This window comes from Lagopus leucura, unplaced genomic scaffold, assembly GCF_019238085.1.
Source record: "Lagopus leucura isolate 7727_CA_CO unplaced genomic scaffold, USGS_WTPT01 Super-Scaffold_100048, whole genome shotgun sequence".
NCBI classification, from domain to species: Eukaryota; Metazoa; Chordata; class Aves; order Galliformes; family Phasianidae; genus Lagopus; species Lagopus leucura.
The window spans coordinates 400274-418426 of NW_024962294.1; the positions used below are offsets into that span (position 1 = coordinate 400274).

At 63.1% G+C, this 18153-nt stretch overlaps 1 protein-coding gene across 1 annotated transcript in view; it reads left to right on the forward strand.

Moving 5' to 3' along the window:
* The window catches only part of ADGRB2 (adhesion G protein-coupled receptor B2), a 68465-nt gene that overhangs the window by 46690 nt on the left and 3622 nt on the right, over window positions 1-18153 (forward strand). Inside the window, 22 exon segments of the mRNA XM_042884999.1 lie at window positions 4857-5673; window positions 8927-9010; window positions 10007-10171; window positions 11003-11167; window positions 11924-12088; window positions 12636-12800; window positions 12868-12969; window positions 13047-13153; window positions 13473-13667; window positions 13749-13817; window positions 13904-14012; window positions 14093-14239; window positions 14828-14903; window positions 14994-15096; window positions 15186-15229; window positions 16071-16197; window positions 16639-16742; window positions 17016-17118; window positions 17301-17451; window positions 17646-17715; window positions 17814-17880; window positions 17966-18084. Coding sequence (XP_042740933.1) covers window positions 4872-5673; window positions 8927-9010; window positions 10007-10171; window positions 11003-11167; window positions 11924-12088; window positions 12636-12800; window positions 12868-12969; window positions 13047-13153; window positions 13473-13667; window positions 13749-13817; window positions 13904-14012; window positions 14093-14239; window positions 14828-14903; window positions 14994-15096; window positions 15186-15229; window positions 16071-16197; window positions 16639-16742; window positions 17016-17118; window positions 17301-17451; window positions 17646-17715; window positions 17814-17880; window positions 17966-18084 — 3239 coding nt within the window. The 5' untranslated portion in view covers window positions 4857-4871.

Below are 18153 nucleotides of genomic sequence, written 5' to 3' on the forward strand. Positions count from 1 at the left end.
TTCCCTTCCCTTCCCTTCCCTTCCCTTCCCTTCCCTTCCCTTCCCTTAGGACCTATGTGCTCAGGGATGTGCAGATGGAGCGATGCCACATGTGTCCCTGTGTCACTTGTTGAAGCACCAGGAGGATCTGTGCAGCCCCATTCTGGCAGTGTGCGCTGTGGCTCGCGGTGTGTGAGCAGCCCTCTGCTTTTCTAGGTCATGGCACTGCTGCTGTGCTGGATGCCGCCTGGCACCGCTGACGTGGGGATTTGGCCCCAAGGAGGCGGCCCTGGGGTGGCCAAGCTGCGCTGTGCTGAGCATCTGGCTGTGGTTTTGGGGTGGCTGATGCTGATAGATGGGGCATGTGGCGTGGGACTGGGCTGAGTGGTGCTTTGGGGAGGCACTGGGAGCAGTGGGGGCTGAGCCCTGCCCCACGGCGGCTCGGTTTGGAGCCAGGCTGTGGGAGCCAGCGTTGGTGCTCATGTGGTCCCAGCACAGAGGAGGTGGGGAGGAGCAGGGCGGCCACAGCTGTCGTCACTGTCACTGTGGCTCTCGCTTGGCTGCCCCCTGGCCGCCCTCGTCGGGTTGCTCAGAGCCCCATTCCCCAGTGGGGTTTGGCACCGCGGACACTGGAGGCGGCTGCGAGGCGGCGTCAGCCCCTCTGTGCTGGAGCCTGGCAGCAGTTCCTCCTCGAGGCCTTTTCTTCCCACACACTGCTTTTGATCTAAGGAGCTCGCCAGGAGCCGGGATGCTACAAACCTCAGTCTGAGCTGGAGAGAAAATGGACCCAGACCTGTGGGTGCTGCCATCATTGCCTGCATCCAGGCTATTTCTATATGGAACCACAGGAATCAATGGGTTTTCCTTCACCTGGGCTGTGCCCATCGCAGCTGAGTGACAGATATGGGGCAGGACAGCCCCGTCCCCACAGGTTCCCTGTACTTTCCGTGCCCCACAGGAGGGGATGTGGCAGCCCCGCACTCGGACGGACGCACGGACCTTTTGGGACCTGCCTACTTTGACGCCTCGATGCTTCTCCAAGGGAATTTGGACCAGGGCCCTGCAAATTCACTTCCTACCACGCTGCCATCCTCTAATGGGGACGAAGCTGGCCTGGAGCCACCTGACTCGGTTGCCAAACATCAAGGCTCCGTCTTTCCTCTGTGCTTGCAGGGGCCACCGCGTCCCTCTGCTCTCAGCCCATCTATTCATTCTCAATGTCTGCCGAAAGCAGGGTGGATCCAAGCTCTTCTCCTCCCCAGAGAGCAGCACCTCGGAGGCTCCCAACGCATCCAGCTCCAGACAAAACCAGGGACTACTGAACCCCCACCCCGCATGCATCCACTTACTGCCGCTGCCTGAAGGTCTGGAACCCCAGTTTGGTGACCTCCTGGAACCCCCTGCCCCTTGGCACGGTGTTGGGGGGGGCAGGGGAGAGGGGCAGGACAGGTCTGTGCAGTGGGAGCAGCGTCCCAGTGGCACTCGGATGGCAGAGGGAGCAGCCTAGTGCTGGACTTGGGGGGGCCTCACTGCTGATGGGGTGTGGGCTGTGCTCACACCATTCCCTGGCAGAGCGCAATCCTTAATCCCAGCGGAGATCCCCCCCGCGCCGTCTCCCGGCCTTGCTTCTGGAGCGGAGTTTTACCAACAGCAGTTAAGTAAAATAAATAAAAGGCCTCTGCTTGCCAGTGGTAGCGCGGCACGGCCACTGATTGGCAAAGCGGCCCCATTAATTACGGCTCCGCGCCGCTGCCAGCCTGCGTGCTTCAGGAACGGCGGTGGCAGCGAGCCGGGAGGCACGGCGCTGCGGGGGGGGAAGGAAACGGGGAGCGAGCAGGGAGAGGGGCGGCAGCGGGGGCAGGGGGGGATGCGCTGCAAAGCCAACCCCGAGCCGAGCGCACACGGGTCGGTGCTCGCGGCGGCACCGGCGCGCAACGCCTGGGCGCACACGTGTGCACGTGCGTGCTTCGCAGGGTGCCGCGTTCCGGGGGGCCGAAAGGGGGGAAGGCTGCGCTTTCGGTGCTCCGCTCTTTCATCCGGCGGAGCTCAGAGCCTCAAGGAGGGATGGAGAGGCCGCGCCGGCGCTGGGTGCGGACGGCAGCGGGAGGTGAGCGCAGGGGCGGCTCTGAGGCTCCCGCTGCCTTTGAAGCAGAAGCGAAGACGCCAGGAGTGGGAGGCGGGCGGCTCACCTCGTGGGGAAGAGCTCGTTAGGGAGCTTTGTTCGCCGGCGGTCACCGCTGGGCAGCTGCGATGTGCTGCGATGGGATGGAGGCGCTCCGTGCCCGCAGCCGCGTGGCTGTGCGTCCTGCGCCGAGCCGTGCCGCGCTGTGCCGAACCACCCAGCGTCCCACTCCTCCTGCCGTTGCTTTCCAACCCGCTGCCCGGTGCTGCAGCGCTGCCCCTCGCCGTGCCCTGCCCTGCTCCCTCACCTCCCGAAGTCCCGCTGATCGCGTGTCTCATTCAGCCTATTAACAGAACACTGCCCGGTTGAAAAGCGTGTCGCTTAAAACCCAAATCTCCTTTACTTTGCTATTAATCGTTTCTCAGATTATTAATGCTGGCAGGATTTAGTGACGCCCGCTTATCGCTTTTGAGGCGGTGTCTTTGTTTCTACCATTGCCTGGCACAGAGAAACCTCTGCTCCCAGAACCGGGGCTGGGCAGATGGAGCTGTGCGGAGTCCCCCATGAAGTCGCCATTAATGCAAAGATCTTCAGGAAAACAGCCTGTGAGCACAGCTGGGGTGTTGCGGTGCAGGGCAGCGCCTCCTCCTGATGCTGGAACCTGGAGCGATGCAGGATGCCGGCAGCAATGGGGAGATGTGGGATCCCAGTGGTGATGGAGCGCTGCCCACTCCCCAGCGGAGCCGCCACGCCTCCCCCTGTGGCACAGCGCTGTCATTTCCATGCCGTCGTTTCCCGGCTCTGTAATGGCTCTTTAAAAGCTTTAATTAAAAACCCAGCCCTCCCCTCAGCCCGGGCGGGGAACAAAGGGAGATGAGAGGGGCTGGAGCAGGCTGCAGTGTGCCAGCGGTGCCAGCGGTGCCAGCGGTGCCAGCGGTGCCAGCAGCAGCTCCCACAGCCCCGTGAGGCGCTGGGATGCAGCAGATCTCCGGGGGCAGCAGGGATCCCCGCAGCCCACAGCTCCCAGCATGGCAAGGTGTGTACTGGGCTCCCCCCTGCACGAGGGATGGGGCCGTTTTGGAGCACTGGGACGGCGATGCTGCACCGCGCGATGTCCCCACGGCGATGCCAGGTGGGGCTGGTGGCAGCCTCGATGTCCCCGAGCCTCTCTGCAGCACTGTGTCCCCGCGGGTCACTCGGTGCCCCAGCTGTTCAATATCTTCTCAGGCTCAGCGTGAGGCCCAATGAAATATTTTCACTGCAGCAGCAGCAGCACTCGCTGCAGGGAGCGGGGCTGGTGCTTAACAAGGCCTTCGGCAGCGGCTGTGCGCTGGTGCTTGGAGCATCCTGGCTCTGCTGTGGGGCTGGGCTGCGGGATGCTCCTGCAGGGCAGCGTGGTTGGGATGCAGGGAGCCGTGCCGGCTGTGCTGGCAGAGGGGCTGAAGCGTTCCCTGCTCGCTGCTGCCGGGTGAGGGAAGCAAGCACCATCTTGTGTCCCTGCCAGGCTGCGGGAGCCCCGCGCTCAGCTCGCTGCAGAGTGGAGCGTGTCCCCATCTGACCTCCTCCTCCCCTTCCTCCTCCTCCTCCTCCTTGCCATCCCTAAAGCTGCACATGGTCAGATCCTCCAGGGGACCCCGTGATCCTGACGGTGTCTGTGATGCCTGCAGGGCTCTGGCAGGGGCACGGCGCAGCTGCTTGTGGGGTCTCCCGTTGAATGGGGCTGGAGCAAAGCAGTGCTTCCATTCAGTCCCCCCCATTTTACACCTGGGGGTCACACCTCCATCCTGCCCAACCGCCGCCTGCCGTGCCTTCCTCCCCGTGCACGTGCTGCCGGCACTGAGCCCCTGTGCCTGTTGCATGTGAGCTGGATTATTTTTAGCTCCCTAATGTGCCCTGCACCGCTTCAGCGCAGCCTCAGCCGCAGCTCCGGCTCCTGCCCTGCGTAGGGGAAGCCCGGCTGCCAGCAGTAAGGGTAGGATTTGGAACATGGAAGAGCCTGAGGGTGAAGGGGCACCTCCCAGCCCTCTCCAGTTGTCCCCATGCCCCACAGAGCAGTGCTGATGGGCGATCGGTGTCCTTGGCTGCTGTAAAGCTGCCCTCTGGTCCTGCTTAAAAAGGCCACCGCGTGCATTATTTTGTTAATGAGTTCTTGAATAGCTATTGACAGCAATGCTCTGCATGCTTGGTGTGGTACCCAAGAAATAGGTGTTGGAATGATAGCTCGCCCCGTGCTGGGGTCTTGGTGTGGGAGGTGTGGATGCCGTGACAGCAGGGTGTTCCAGTGAGCTGTGGGGTGCAGGGGGGCTGCAGGATGAGTCCAGAGTGCTGTGCCTGCTGAGCAGTGCTGGTCGGGGCTGCAGGAAGGATCCCTGCAGAGGCTGTCAATCTCAGGGATGTGTGTGGAAATGGGATGGCAGCAGGGTCCTGGGTGCTGTGCAGAGCCTGGGGGCTGTGTTGCAGGGGGTGGCATTTCCCACGGTGACCCGCAGCATCTGTTCACTGCACAGCTCCTGCCCTTGAGCGAGCAGGGGCTGCAGCGTTGGTGGCTTTGGCACACAGCTGCCATCATGGAGGTCACCGCAGCACAGTGGGTTGGGGCAGCACTGGGTGAGGGCTGTCCCCTGGGGGCTGGGGGCACCCGATGTGCCTGACCCCCCCTGCACCAGCTCCGCACTCCTGGTGCAGCTCCCTGTAAGCATCCATCTGCCTGCCCATTTGTCTCGTCTGCTTATCCATCCGTCCATCTCTCCCACAGGGCAAATGCCATAGGATGACCGCTGCTGGTCCCCTCTTACTGGCTGTGATATCGTCTGTCCTGTGGCTCACGCGGGGCTTTGACCCGGCTCCCAGCGCCTGCTCCGCTCTGGCCTCCGGCGTCCTCTACGGCTCCTTCTCTCTCAAGGACCTCTTCCCCACCATCTCCTCCGGCTGCTCCTGGACCCTGGAGAACCCCGACCCCACCAAGTACTCTCTGTACCTCCGCTTCAACCGTGAGGAGCAGGTGTGCACCCACTTCTCGCCCATGGTGCTGCCGCTCGACCACTACTTGGCCAACTACACCTGCGAGCCGCGCACGGAGCCCGCCAGCCCCCCGCCCTCCCCACACCCCGAGGAGGAGGAGGAGGAGGAGGAGGAGGGCGAGGAAGCCGAACTGGAGCTGTGCGAGGCCGCGGGGCCCTTCACCTTCCTGCACTTTGACAAGAACTTTGTGCAGCTGTGCCTGGCGGCGGAACCCGAGGCTGCCCCGCGTCTGCTGGCCCCGCAAGCGCTGGAGTTCCGCTTCGTGGAGGTGCTGCTCATCAACAACAACAACTCCAGCCAGTTCACATGCAGCGTGCTGTGCCGCTGGCTGGAGGAGTGCCTGCAAGCCCCCGGCGCCCGGCGCTGCGGCCTCACCCACGCAGGTTGCAGCTGCCAAGCAGAGAGCCCCCCGGCACCGCGGCACAACGGCACACGGCTCCCCACCACCCGCACGCCTGCCCCGCCGCCCGCTGCCACCCCCCAGTGCTGCCCCCAACCTGAGCTGCATTCTGCCAGTGGCAATGAGTTCGAGCTGCCCGAGGTCCCCCACGGTGAGTGGGGAGTGATGGGGGGTGGTGGGATGGGGTTTGGGGCTGGAGACAGAGCGGGAACGGTGCAAAGGGTGGATCTTGTTCATGCACACTCCTGTCCCTCATTGGGCGCTGTGCTCTGAGCAGGGAGAATGTGAATGGATGGATCCTGACCACGCACGCACCTCGGGAATGGAGGTGCAAATCCACATCTGGTTGTGGAGCAAGGAAATATGCGAAGGATGGGTCTTGCTCATGCAACTTCTCAAGGTGGGGGGGGATGCAAAATGGGCTCTGCACTGAGCAGAAACACCACGCAAAGGATAAATCCTGCTGTGTATGCTTCCTGAGACAGGAGGGTGCCCAGCGTGTGCAGCGCACGGAGCTGAGAACCCACACGAGGGGTAAATCCCTCCCGTGCCCACTCCCAGCTCTGGGTGCTTCTCTCTGAGCAACATGCTGAGCTCCCAGAGCTGCAGCTCGCTCTGACCAGCCCAGCCCCTGCACTTTGCCACGGCTCTTTGAGCACAGCCTGTGCAGCCCCAGGGCCTTGCTCTCCTCCTGCGCGGCCGCGCTTCTGCTCGCCTGACCGCGAGCCCGGAGCAGGAGCGCTGTCACTCTGCATTGGTGCAGACGTGGAAAACAATTTGCAGGTAAAATGACCCTTTCCCACGGCAAATTACCCTTGACTGCTGCAGCCCGTGCTCTTGTTATTCCAGGCAGGATGGCACGGCCGGGCTGTTAACCAGGCACAGCAAAGCCATTTGCTCAGGATGGAATTGCGGCAACAAATTGCAAGCAAAGCAGTCGTGCCCCCCCTGCCCTGAGCAACGGGGCTGGGCTGCTGGGGAGCCTCCCATCCCAACGCGCCCTTTGCACGTGGCGCCGTCCCTGGTGCTTTGGGAGCACATCTGGCCAGATGTTGTTCCCCTGTGCCAGCCCCAGGCGCTGCAATGAGGAGCTTAGCTGCTCGCTCTTTATCCAGGGCACCGCTGCTCCCAGCAGATTAGGTGGTGGCGATGGGCTGTGTGTATATATATAATTTCATTGGGCTTTAGCATTTATTTCAGGAGCTAAATGTCATTACGGGCAGATCCCCCAAATAAATCCCCGGTCTGTTTCAGCTGCGTGGCTATAAATCGCCTCATCCCGATGGGAGCTCCTTGATCTGATTTTTTTGTTCTCCCCCCCTTCCCTCCCCACTTCAAATGCAGCTCTGCATGGGAGGATTAAGAGCTGAGCGCCGGGTCCAGGTGCCATCCCATTGCACTGCATCCCCGTTGCACTGCATCCCCGTTGCACTGCATCCCCACGCACACCGGGCGCTCACGTGCGTCACTGCGCCCGGAGCACAGAGCATCCTTCATGGCAGCGAGGGGTTGCTCCCACCTGGCCTCCCCCGAGCCCCCCGGGGGGAGAATGGGCTCCTTTCAGGGCGGCAGCGGGGCTGGGGCTGAATGGCGCCTGTGAGCAGAGCTTGGCGGGTGCCCAGCACTGATCTCACCGGCTCTCCTCCGCCGAGAGCCGCAGCCGTTCGGGGCTGGCATCGGCCCAGCAGCTCCCGGGGCCTCCCCGTTCCCAGCCACAGCGGTGCCACGGGGTCCCCGTCCCCAGCACTGTCCCCTTTTACACTGTGGGAGCCAAAGGGATGCAGCCCTGTTCCCAGCTGTGGCGGTGCCATGGAGTTCCCATCCCCAGTGCCGTCCCTGTGCACCACGTACCCAAAGGGATGCAGCCCCCGGAGCGCAACATCGTGTGGGTGCACGAGTCCACAAAGGCAGAACTGCCCCACCAGGCAGGTGGAGTCTCGGGGCATCATGAAGTGACTGCTTGTGTCACAGCTGTGCTGCCCATATTTCTGCCATTGGGCTCTCAGCCCTCCAACTGTGCAGCTCATGGGGCCGTGGTGCCCATTCCACCGAAACCACTGCCTCACAGCAGCCCCCGCCACGGCAGTGATGCTGGGAGGAGGCTGTGGGCTCCCAGCTTTCAGGGACATGGCCACCGTTGGGGGGTCAAACTGAAGGACCCCCTCCTCGCAGCAGCAGCGTTATGGGGAACCCTGGGTCAGGTGCTACGGGTGCAGCAGGGTCTGGGCATGGCTGCGGGCAGAGCCCTGCAGTGAGGACTGGGGATTTAGTGCTCTCCAAAGAAAATTGAATTTGGTGTCTCTGTCGAACACAGCTGCGCAAAGCGCCCTCATATATCCTCTGGATTTATGGCTTCCCCGGGCTCTCGCGGGGATGTCTGTACTTGCACTGTGCTGTTCTCAGGGCCGGGTGGCCCTATGGCTGAGCAGCACCTGGTGGTCCCCCGTGTCCCCATGTGCTGCAGAGTGGTGCACACAGAGCAGGGCTGCGTCCCAGCACAGGGCAGAGCCAGGCAGGGTCATGAAGGAGAGTCGGTAAATTTGAGTCTATCTTCTGGCACTGCAAAGTGACAGCACAGGAGGTGCTCCGTGCCTGCAGCCATAGATCACCTGTGTGCATGGCACGAGGAGCACGGCTGGGTGCTCCACATCCCCGTGTCACCTCCTGTCCGTCCCGTGGGGACGTCGCTGTGCTGAGGTGGTCACACCATCCCAGCTGGCCCGGCAATGGGGTGCCGTGGGGCTTCGGGCTGTGTGTGCCACCTGCATCCTGATGCCTGGGGACATTGGTGCCACCTCCATCCCGATGGCACCGCGTCGCTCCCACCGCTGGGATCACATCGGTGTGCTGGATGTGGGGACACAGAGGGGTCCCAGGAGGATCTGGATGGGGAGATGGGGTAAGGCTGCCCCCGTGCCTCTCTGCTGAGCCCTCTGTGTGCCAGTTAATTTCACGCCAAATGCTCTTGATGGATCTCTTGTTATTTTTGGTGAGCTGAGCCATAAATTTGTGCCACCTCACTGCAGCAATCTGTTCGGTGGGGAAGGGAGAGCGCCGCCGCTCGCTGCCGTTCGGGTGCCCAGGGGTGCACTGGGGACATCGGTACCCTGGAGTGCATGGATCAATTACAGCCCACGCAACCAAAATGCAGGGGCTGGCAGAGGTGTGGTGCATTTTGAGGCTGTGGTTGTGCTCAGCCATCTGTGACCCTCACACACCGTGAAGCCCCACAGTGCTCAGCATGGGGCTGGGTGTCCTCGTCCCACTTCACAGCATCCCCATAACATCCCATCCCCGCTCTGTCCCCATGTCCCTGTGCCCATCCCCATATTTGCCGTCCCCACAATGTCCCACCCCCGTGCCCGCCCCCCTCCTGCTCTCACTGCAGCCCTTCTCTCTTCCAGGCAATGCTGTTGAGGAGAACCAGAAGGTGAAGACGCAGTGGCCCCGGTCGGCGGATGAGCCAGGGGTGTACATGGCCCAGACAGGTACAGGAGGGTGAGGGATGGGTGGCTCTGCGCGGGGTGATGGGTGATGCAGACAGAGTGACTTCCTTTGCTTCCAGCCCATGGACAGACTTCATTTGTACCATTTATACATTTTTCCTCTGCGCCTTCCTCCGAGGGTTGTAAAGCAAAAAAAAAAAAAAAAAAAAAGAAAAGAAAAGAAAAGAAAAATCTATTAATTGTTTCGTTCAAATGTATTTATTTGGCAAATTCATCTGGGTAATTGGAGTGCTGTGCTCCCCCTCCCCAGCACCTCCTGATTGATGGGCCTGGAGGCGAGCTGGGAGATGGATGGGCCCCAGCACTGCTCCGTGTGCCCGGCATGCAGATCTCCCACAGCCGGCTCCTATCCCATGGAACTGCTGGGTGCAGCCTGGGGCATGGGAACACCCACTGTGGGGGGCACCCAGCCCCACTGCTGGCCCTAAATATGACCCCATGGGAGAGATGGCCCCATCGCCCCATGATGCAGGCAGCTCAGAAGGAGCAGAGCCTGCCTGCGGGACAAATTTTGTCCCCTTCAAAGCCTTTTTCCATGTATTCCTTTTTAATTTAAACTGATGGCCTTTTCTTCTGGTCTGTCCAATAGCTTCAGGTAGATCATCAAGCTTCATCAGAGCTGGGTGCTTGCAAATGTCAGCAGTGTGGCTGTGCGGGGAGGGCGGGCGGTGCTGCATGCCGCAGGTCTCCCAGGGCACCCAGAGGTCGTGCAGGGCTGGGACTCCACACAGGGTCAGATCTGCGCAGGGACTCTGAGAGGTGTCAGATCTTGTGCCTTGACCCTTTTTCCAGGCTTGGGAGCAGCAGTGCCATAGCGGGGGCTCCTTCACCCTGCTTGCAACCTCGGTGTGCTCGTGCTCGCTGTGCCTGTGGATGCTGCCCGTCTCCAACCCCATCCCCAACTCCAACCCCATCCCCAAAGGGTCCGCACGACTCTCCCCACGCTGTCCCCATCTCTCACACCCTGTCTCCCCCCAGGGGACCCCGCGGCGGAGGAGTGGTCGCAGTGGAGCGTCTGCTCACTGACGTGTGGGCAGGGCTCCCAGGTGCGGACGCGCTCCTGTGTCTCCTCTCCATACGGGACGCTGTGCAGTGGGCTGCTGAGGGAGACACGCACCTGCAACAACACGGCCACCTGCCCAGGTATGGGGCACTGGGGAGCGGGGGGACGTGCAGGGATGGGGATGGCAGCGCCGTGCGTTTGTGGAAAATGGGGGGAGTGAGGATGCGGCTTTGTGCAGCTCGTTTCCCCATCATCTCACCTTCCCTGGGGCATCGAACCTGGGGAGCGCTGTGCCTGGGGAACAGTGCAGTGTGTGCGCCCCATGGCGTGGGGCTGGGGTCGGGAAGCCACCGGTAGCTGATCCCAATCTGTGCGTGGCAGGAGGTGGCCAAGCTGCCTGGTGCTCATAGCAGGATCACGGGCAGGAGCAGCAGGATGGATGCCTGTTGTGCCCTGTGCACTGAGGGGGCTGTGCATCTTGTGTGGGGCTGCAGGGAGCAGTGTGTCTGCAGCAGGCAGGCTCTGCACTCCATGACATGTGGGTGCTCCCCTGGGTGTGGGAGCTGACGGGGACATCTCAGCTGACAGAGCATCCTTTAGGATGCCTGGGGAACTGCGTGGTCCCTGGCTGCTTCCAGATGAGCTGAGCTCGTGTAATGTGCACACACACAGAGGCTGTGCACATGGTTTGGTGCCAGGGTGAGCAGGCACAGCGTGCACACACCACTGGGAGCCCAGCAGGGAAGCTGGAGCTGGGCAGGGAGCCACATGGCATCACTGCTGCCTGCTTGGAGCTGGTAGGGCACAAAGGTGGGGAGGGTACAGCTGTGCCATGGGATCATGGCCAGCGGTGCCCCCAGGCACAAGGGGTCTGCAATGTCCAGGACCCCTCAGTGCCAGGAAGAGGGGAAGCAGGGAGGCTGCAGCCCAGGGATCCAGGTGCGCCGTGACGGCCTTGTGCTGTGTTGCAGTTCACGGTGCCTGGGAGGACTGGTCCCCGTGGAGCCTGTGCTCGGTGACCTGCGGGCGAGGGGCCAGGACCAGGACGCGGCGGTGCGTGGCCCCGCAGCACGGAGGGAAAGCCTGCGAGGGCCCCGAGCTGCAGGCCAAGCCCTGCAGTATCGCGACCTGCCTGGGTCAGTACCACTCCCCTCTCCCCCTGCTCCGTGTCCCCAGCCCTGGGACAGCCAGGAAAAGAGCTGAGAGTGAGGGCTGTGCTCCCGGCACAGGGGCTGCAGTGATGCAAGGTTCAGGCATTGCAGCCACGGGGACATGGGACAGCGTGGGGAGGACACAGGGGTGCATCCCACGCAGTGGTCCCCATGGAGAGCCAGCCGTGCTGCAGGGCCCGGAGCCCCCACCATGGGCATGAGGAGCCATCCCCAGAGTGTGCTGCACTTGGGGTGGCACGGGAACATCGTGGGGCACTGGGGAGGTGCTGGAGGCAGCGGAGGGCTCTGGCTGCGTGTGTTTGCCCAGATGCTGTGTCAGAGCTGTGGGCTGCAGGGACACCCTGTGAGAAGTGCAGTGATGCAGGAGGAGCGCGAGGTGCACTGCGTGCACCCAACATCCTCACCACGCAGGGCTGCGTCCCCACTGCGCGTTGTGGCTTTTGTCACCCGGAGTGCTGGAATCTGTTGGAGTTCATGGTGCAGAGCGGTGCTGCGGCATTGCTGTGCCGTAGCAGCAGTGCTGTGGGGTCGGGGTCGGTCCTGGTGAAGAGACCCTGGTGAGGGCACAGCTCGGTGCTGCCAGCTCAGCTTGGCCACGTGAAGCGGCGCGTCGTTAGGTTGGACCCGTTGCACGCAGAGCGCAGTGCGGGCGGTGGGCAGCTGGGGCTGGGGCTGGCGCTGCGCGGGCATTGACCCATTTCTCTCACTTTGTCCCCACAGTGGAAGGGCAGTGGTTGGAGTGGGGCGCCTGGAGCCGCTGCTCCGTCACCTGCGCCAACGGCACCCAGCAGCGCACGCGCAAGTGCAGCGTCTCAGCCCACGGCTGGGCGGAGTGCCGGGGAGCCCACGCCGATGCCCGCGAGTGCTCCAACCCCATGTGTCCCAGTAAGGCTCTGTGTGCTGGGGGGGGGGGCCGGGAGGGATGCGGCATGATTCTGCCTTAATGCTGCTGTGGTGTCGCTGTCGGTGTTGCGAAGCTGCTGGCATGCTTGCGGGGTCACCGTTGCGGAGGGGGGTGCATGGGGAGCAGGACAAAAGCACAGTGCTGGGGTGCAGCAGCCGCCCAGCTCGCGCTGGTTGCTCCCTCCAGCTGGAGGAGATCTCTGTGCTGCTCATCCCTGCTGCTCCTTGCACCGTGCTGAGTACCCATCGGTACCTGATGGCTGCAGGTCCTGGTGCACGCAGCGCAATGGTGGGACTGAGATCTGACCCCGTCCCACTGCCCCGCAGGGTCCTGGGGATCAGGAATGGGGACACGGGGCTAACGGCTGTGCCCTGTCCCGCCCCTTGTTGGAGAGATTTAAGTTACTGACTCTGCAGTCAGCAGCGCAGTGGGAGCACAGCCCTGCCCCGTCCCCATCCCCACATGGCACTGGGTGTCGCTTGTCGCGCTCAGCAGCCCGGGGCCCCCACGGTGTCCCTGTCCCCACAGCCGACAGCAAGTGGGGCCCCTGGAACCACTGGAGCCTCTGCTCCAAGACGTGCGACACGGGTTGGCAGCGCCGCTTCCGCATGTGCGAGGGCACCGGTGTGCAGGGCTACCCCTGCGAGGGCACGGGCGAGGAGGTGAAGACCTGCAATGAGAAGAAGTGCCCAGGTACGGGGCAGCCCCCAGCGCCCACCCAGGGGCCGGGGCTGTGTCTGACCCCCTTCCCGCCCCACAGCCTACCACGAGATGTGCAAGGACGAGTACGTCATGCTGATGACCTGGAAGAAAACCGCAGCGGGGGACGTCATCTACAACAAGTGTCCTCCCAATGCCACAGGTGAGGGGCATGGGGCGAGCTTCCCCCCAGCCCTGGGGGTGCTGCCATTGAGCCCCCAGCCCTTGTTTCCCCTGCAGGGTCCGCCAGCCGCCGGTGCCTGCTGAACCCCCACGGGGTTGCATACTGGGGTGTGCCCAGCTTCGCCCGCTGCATCTCCCACGAGTATCGATACTTGCATCTCTCAGTAGGTGCACGCTCCGTCCCCTGTCCCCGTGGGTCCGCAGTCCCCGTCCCTTGCTGTCCCCATGCAGGGTGGGTGTCCCCCTAGCACGCTTCCTGCTCCAGAGGGCGGTTATTTCATCGCCCTGTGGGTAACCATGTGGGGAAACTGAGGCAGGGTGGGGAAGGCAGTCACAAAGTGACTCTTGCGATGGAAAGACCCTCTGGCCCCCTTTTCCTGCTGCTTCCCTAATTAGTCTGATTAGTTCTGGGCATGGCAAGGGATGAGGGCACCTGCTGGCCACTGGGTGACACCGCTGTCCCCTGCCCTCATCCTGATCCAGCTGCGGGAGCACCTGGCCAAGGGGCAGCGAGTGCTGGCGGGTGAGGGCATGTCGCAGGTGGTGCGCAGCCTGCTGGAGCTGATGGCCCGCAAGACCTACTACAGCGGGGACCTGCTCTTCTCCGTCGAGATCCTGCGCAACGTCACCGACACCTTCAAGAGAGCCACCTACATCCCGTCCTCTGAGGATGTGCAGGTAGCAGGATGGGGGCACTGCTGGGTGCTGGTGGGGGTGGTGGTTGCCCACCCCCGGTGCCACTGAGCCCCGTCCCTGCAGCGCTTCTTCCAGGTGGTGAGCTACATGGTTGATGCAGAGAACAGGGACAAGTGGGAGGACGCACAGCAGGTGAGCAGCGTGGCCGTTTGTCCCCACGAGGTGCCCCTACGGTGTCCCATGGGGGGGATGTACGCCAAGCTGCCTGCTGCCCACAGGTCTCTCCCGGCTCTGTGCACCTGATGAAGGTGGTGGAGGACTTCATCCACCTGGTGGGGGATGCACTGAAGGCGTTCCAAAGCTCGCTCATTGTCACCGACAACCTGGGTGAGCGATGGGCAGTGGGGTGGGATGGGTGGGGGTCCTGGGGTGGGGGGTCCTGGGGATGACACCTGCTGTGCTCGCAGTGATCAGCATCCAGCGTGAGCCCGTCTCTGCCGTGTCCAGCGACATCAACTTCCCCATGAAGGGCCGTCGGGGCATGAAGGACTGGGCACGCAGCTCTGAGGACAAACTCTTCATCCCCAGGGAGGTGCTGAGCCTCGCCTCTGCCGGTACGGGGGTGGGCAGGGGAGTGAGTGTGCACACGTGTGTGCGAGTGGATGAGCGTAGGCATCCTGGAGTCTGCACTGGTGTATGTGCATGTCTGAGCAAGCATGGGTGTGAGCACGCTCTTGCCTCTTTGTGCACATACGTGTGAGGGCGCACACGTGAGAACACGCCTCTCTGGCTGTGTGAGCAGACGTGTGAGGACATGTGAGTGTGCACCTGACCCTTTGTAGTGTGTCCATGTGTGCACGTGGCTGAGCATGCACGTCCAGGGGTCTGTGTCAGCATGAGTGTGCACGTATGTGAGTGCATGACTGAGCGCACAGCTGCAAGTGTGCACGCGTGTGCAGGTGGCATGATGCCTGCTCATGATGCCTGCTCATGATGCCTGCTCATGATGCCTGCTCATGATGCCTGCTCATCTGCTGGAGAGCAGCGTGTGCCTGTGCTGCGGGGCCGTGTGCTCCCTCCTGCGTGTCCCAGCGGCTGTGTGTGCCTGCTGGGTGCATGTCTGCAATGTGTGCACACGCGTGTGCTGGGCAATGGCTCTGCGCCTCCCTGCACCGCAGCACCGCTCTCCGTCCCCTCTGCAGAGCTGGATGAGTCGTCCCACTTTGTCATCGGGGCCGTGCTGTACCGCACGCTGGGACTCATCCTGCCGCCCCCCAGGTGAGTGGGGCTGTCCCTGTGTCCCCCTGTCTTCACGTCCCCCTGTCCCCATGTCCCTGTGTCCCCACCGCAGCTGCCTGCTCCCCACAGGACCCCGCTGGCCGTCACCTCCAAAGTGCTGATGGTGACAGTGCGCCCACCCACCAGGCCCTCTGAGCCCCTTGTGCTGGTGGAGCTCTCCCACATCATCAATGTGAGTGTCCCCTCGGCCCCACTCCTGCCCCATGTGGGGATGGGCACCCCGTGGGGTTGGGTCCAACCCGTCCGTCTGTCCATCCGCAGGGCACATCCCACCCGCAGTGCGTCACCTGGGACTACTCGAGGACGTGAGTGGGGCACGGGGATGGGGTGGTGGGGGGAGGTGCTGTTCCCATGGCCCCAGAGGCACTGTGGGGAGTGGGGCCAGTGCCATCCCACGCTGAGCCCCTCCGGCTGGGGGATAATTTTGCCGGTGCGGGTATCGATTTGCTTCAGCATGACGCTGGAGACAGCTGCCTACAGCCTGCCAGATGCAATTTGTTAGCGCAGTGCTTGCTGCTGTGGCAGGAGAGAGGAAAAGTAGGGCACGGTGGGGGGGGGGGGCTGCATCGTGGGGTTGGACACAGCACCCCTGGGCGCCCTGCACCTTGGCATCCCTGGTGCCAGGACAGCCCCACTGATGCTGGCAGGAGATGTGCTGTGGTGATGGCTGTGGCTGTGATGAGCGCAGTGTGTCTCAGTCCAGCATGGGGACGCATGTTCCCAGCTGTGCCACAGACCCACAGCTCAGTCCCCTCTGCCCTATGCAAGTGGCACAGCATCCCCATGGGCTCCCCATCCCAGCACTGCCTCTTGCAGGGCATTGGCCCCACAGTTGCAGAGGGGGAGCATTTGCCCCCCTGAATTTGAGTTTGCAGAGGGCATTCCTGTGCTGGGTGCTGGGGAGCCCCAGGACTGCTTACACCCATCCCTCCAGGCCTGGACCCCTCTGTCTGGCTGTCGCCCCCCAGCCTGGTTGGGTCGATTGCAGACTGAGGCTCCAGGGGGGGATCAGCGCTTTGTGCCATGCCTCGCACCCCAGGCACTCACCCTGCGGGGGCGAGCAAAGGGTTAATCCAGAGCTGTGAGGGGCTGTGCGGTGCTTTGATCAAATTGCTCTCTCCCTCTTGTGCTTGTCCCATTAATCAGCGATGCTGGCTTGGGAAACTGGGACACAGAGAGCTGCCAAACCCTGGAGACCCTCCCGGCGCACACCAAATGCCAGTGCCGCCGGCTCGCCACCTTCGCCATCGTCGCACAGCTGCCCAAAGACCTGGTAAGGGACGGCGGGTGGGGATGGGGACAGCAGGTGGGGGTGGGAATGTTGCAGGGCACGGCTGAACGGGGGTCCTGGGGTGGGGGTGAGGAGGTGTTGCGGCCGTGGCACTGAGGGGGGGTGCAATGGGGGATGTCAGAGCCGGAGGGGGGGGGGGTTTCCCACTGTTTGGTATCCTGGAGTCCCAGGGATGCGCTCAGGTGGCGTGGGCTCTGTTTAGGGGATGGGTCTCAACCCTTGTGGCATAAGGCCCCTGCCCTATTGCTATTCTGCCCACATCCCCCGTTGACATGGAGATGGGCACGGGTCCCCAGGAAGGTGCCTTGGCCACACCATTGCCACCGCCCACATGCTCAGGGGGTCCCCAGTGGGAGCAGAGGGGTCCAGCAGGGAGATGCCAAGGGGAGGCTGGGCTGAGCCTCTCCCTCCTTTCCCCTTCAGGCCATGGACCCCTCGGGCAGCCCGTCGGTGCCGCTGATGATCGGCTGTGCTGTGTCCTGCATGGCCCTGCTGACGCTGCTGGTGATCTACGCTGCGTTCTGGAGGTGAGCATCCAGTCGGGTGGGGGACTGGGGGGCACCCAAGGCATGACAGAGGTGGGGAGTGGGGTGGGAAGAGGGCACAGCATGAGCAATGGGATCAGCTCGATGTGATGCCATGCAGGGAAAGGTGAATGTCAGGATAGGGTTATGGTTGGGGTGAGGGTGGGCACCATCCCTGAGTCGGGGCAGCTCATGCAGCAGTTTGGAGACATGGGACGGGAAGGTGACGGGGAGGGGACAGTCCAACCCCCCAACCCCACGCCTCTCTGCCCCCAGGTTCATCAAGTCAGAGCGCTCCATCATTCTGCTCAACTTCTGCGTCTCCATCCTGGCCTCCAACGTCCTCATCCTCGTGGGGCAGACCCAGATGCTCAGCAAGGTGGGCACCTCACCACACCCCCCACACGCTGCGTCCCACCCCCAGCTCCCAGATTGGATTTGGATTAACTCAATCTCGAGATTAAACGCTTTGTGTGACGGCTTTGGCGCAACCCTCACCGCGGGCACAGGATGTTAACCTCCGCCGTGCCGCATCCCCTGAAATTCCCCGTGTCCCCGCAGGGCGTTTGCACCATGACGGCCGCCTTCCTCCACTTCTTCTTCCTCTCATCCTTCTGCTGGGTGCTGACGGAGGCCTGGCAGTCCTACCTGGCGGTGATCGGCCGCATCCGGACACGCCTGGTCAGGAAGCGCTTCCTGTGCTTGGGATGGGGTAAGGGCTGGCGGGATGGAGGATGGGGCACCATGCGACTTTCCCATTCCCCGCGGGGTTGTTGGAGCCCTCGTAAGGAATGGAGGCAAGGCGGAGAGCAGCGTGGCCCCACTTGGATTGTGTTCCCTGTCCCCATCCATTGGGGCTGTCATGGAGGGGTGGCCAGGGGCACAGCACCTCCCTCCCTTCTCCAGGTTTGCCAGCACTCGTGGTCGCCGTCTCCGTTGGCTTCACACGGACCAAAGGCTATGGGACAGCAAACTAGTACGTGGGGAAGGGGGGCACACCAGGCTGGTGATGGGGATGGGGAGCGGGTGGGGGGCATCCCCTCCCCACACCCCTGACCCCCCCGGTCCCCGCAGCTGCTGGCTCTCACTGGAGGGCGGTCTGCTCTACGCCTTCGTGGGACCCGCAGCCGTCATTGTGCTGGTAGGACGGACCCCCGTGGACCCCAGACCCTTGCTGTGTGTCGTGGGGGCCGTGGTGCCCTAACCCTGGCTCCGCTCCCCCCAAGGTGAACATGCTGGTGGGCATCATTGTCTTCAACAAGCTCATGTCCCGCGACGGCATTTCAGATAAGTCCAAAAAGCAGCGAGCTGGGTAAGTGCCCTGCGCCTGGCGGGACTGTGCGGGGCCGGCGCGGAGCCCCCTGCCCTGCTGTGGGGCTGGGGGCTGCGGGGGCTCATGGGCACGGGGTGAGCA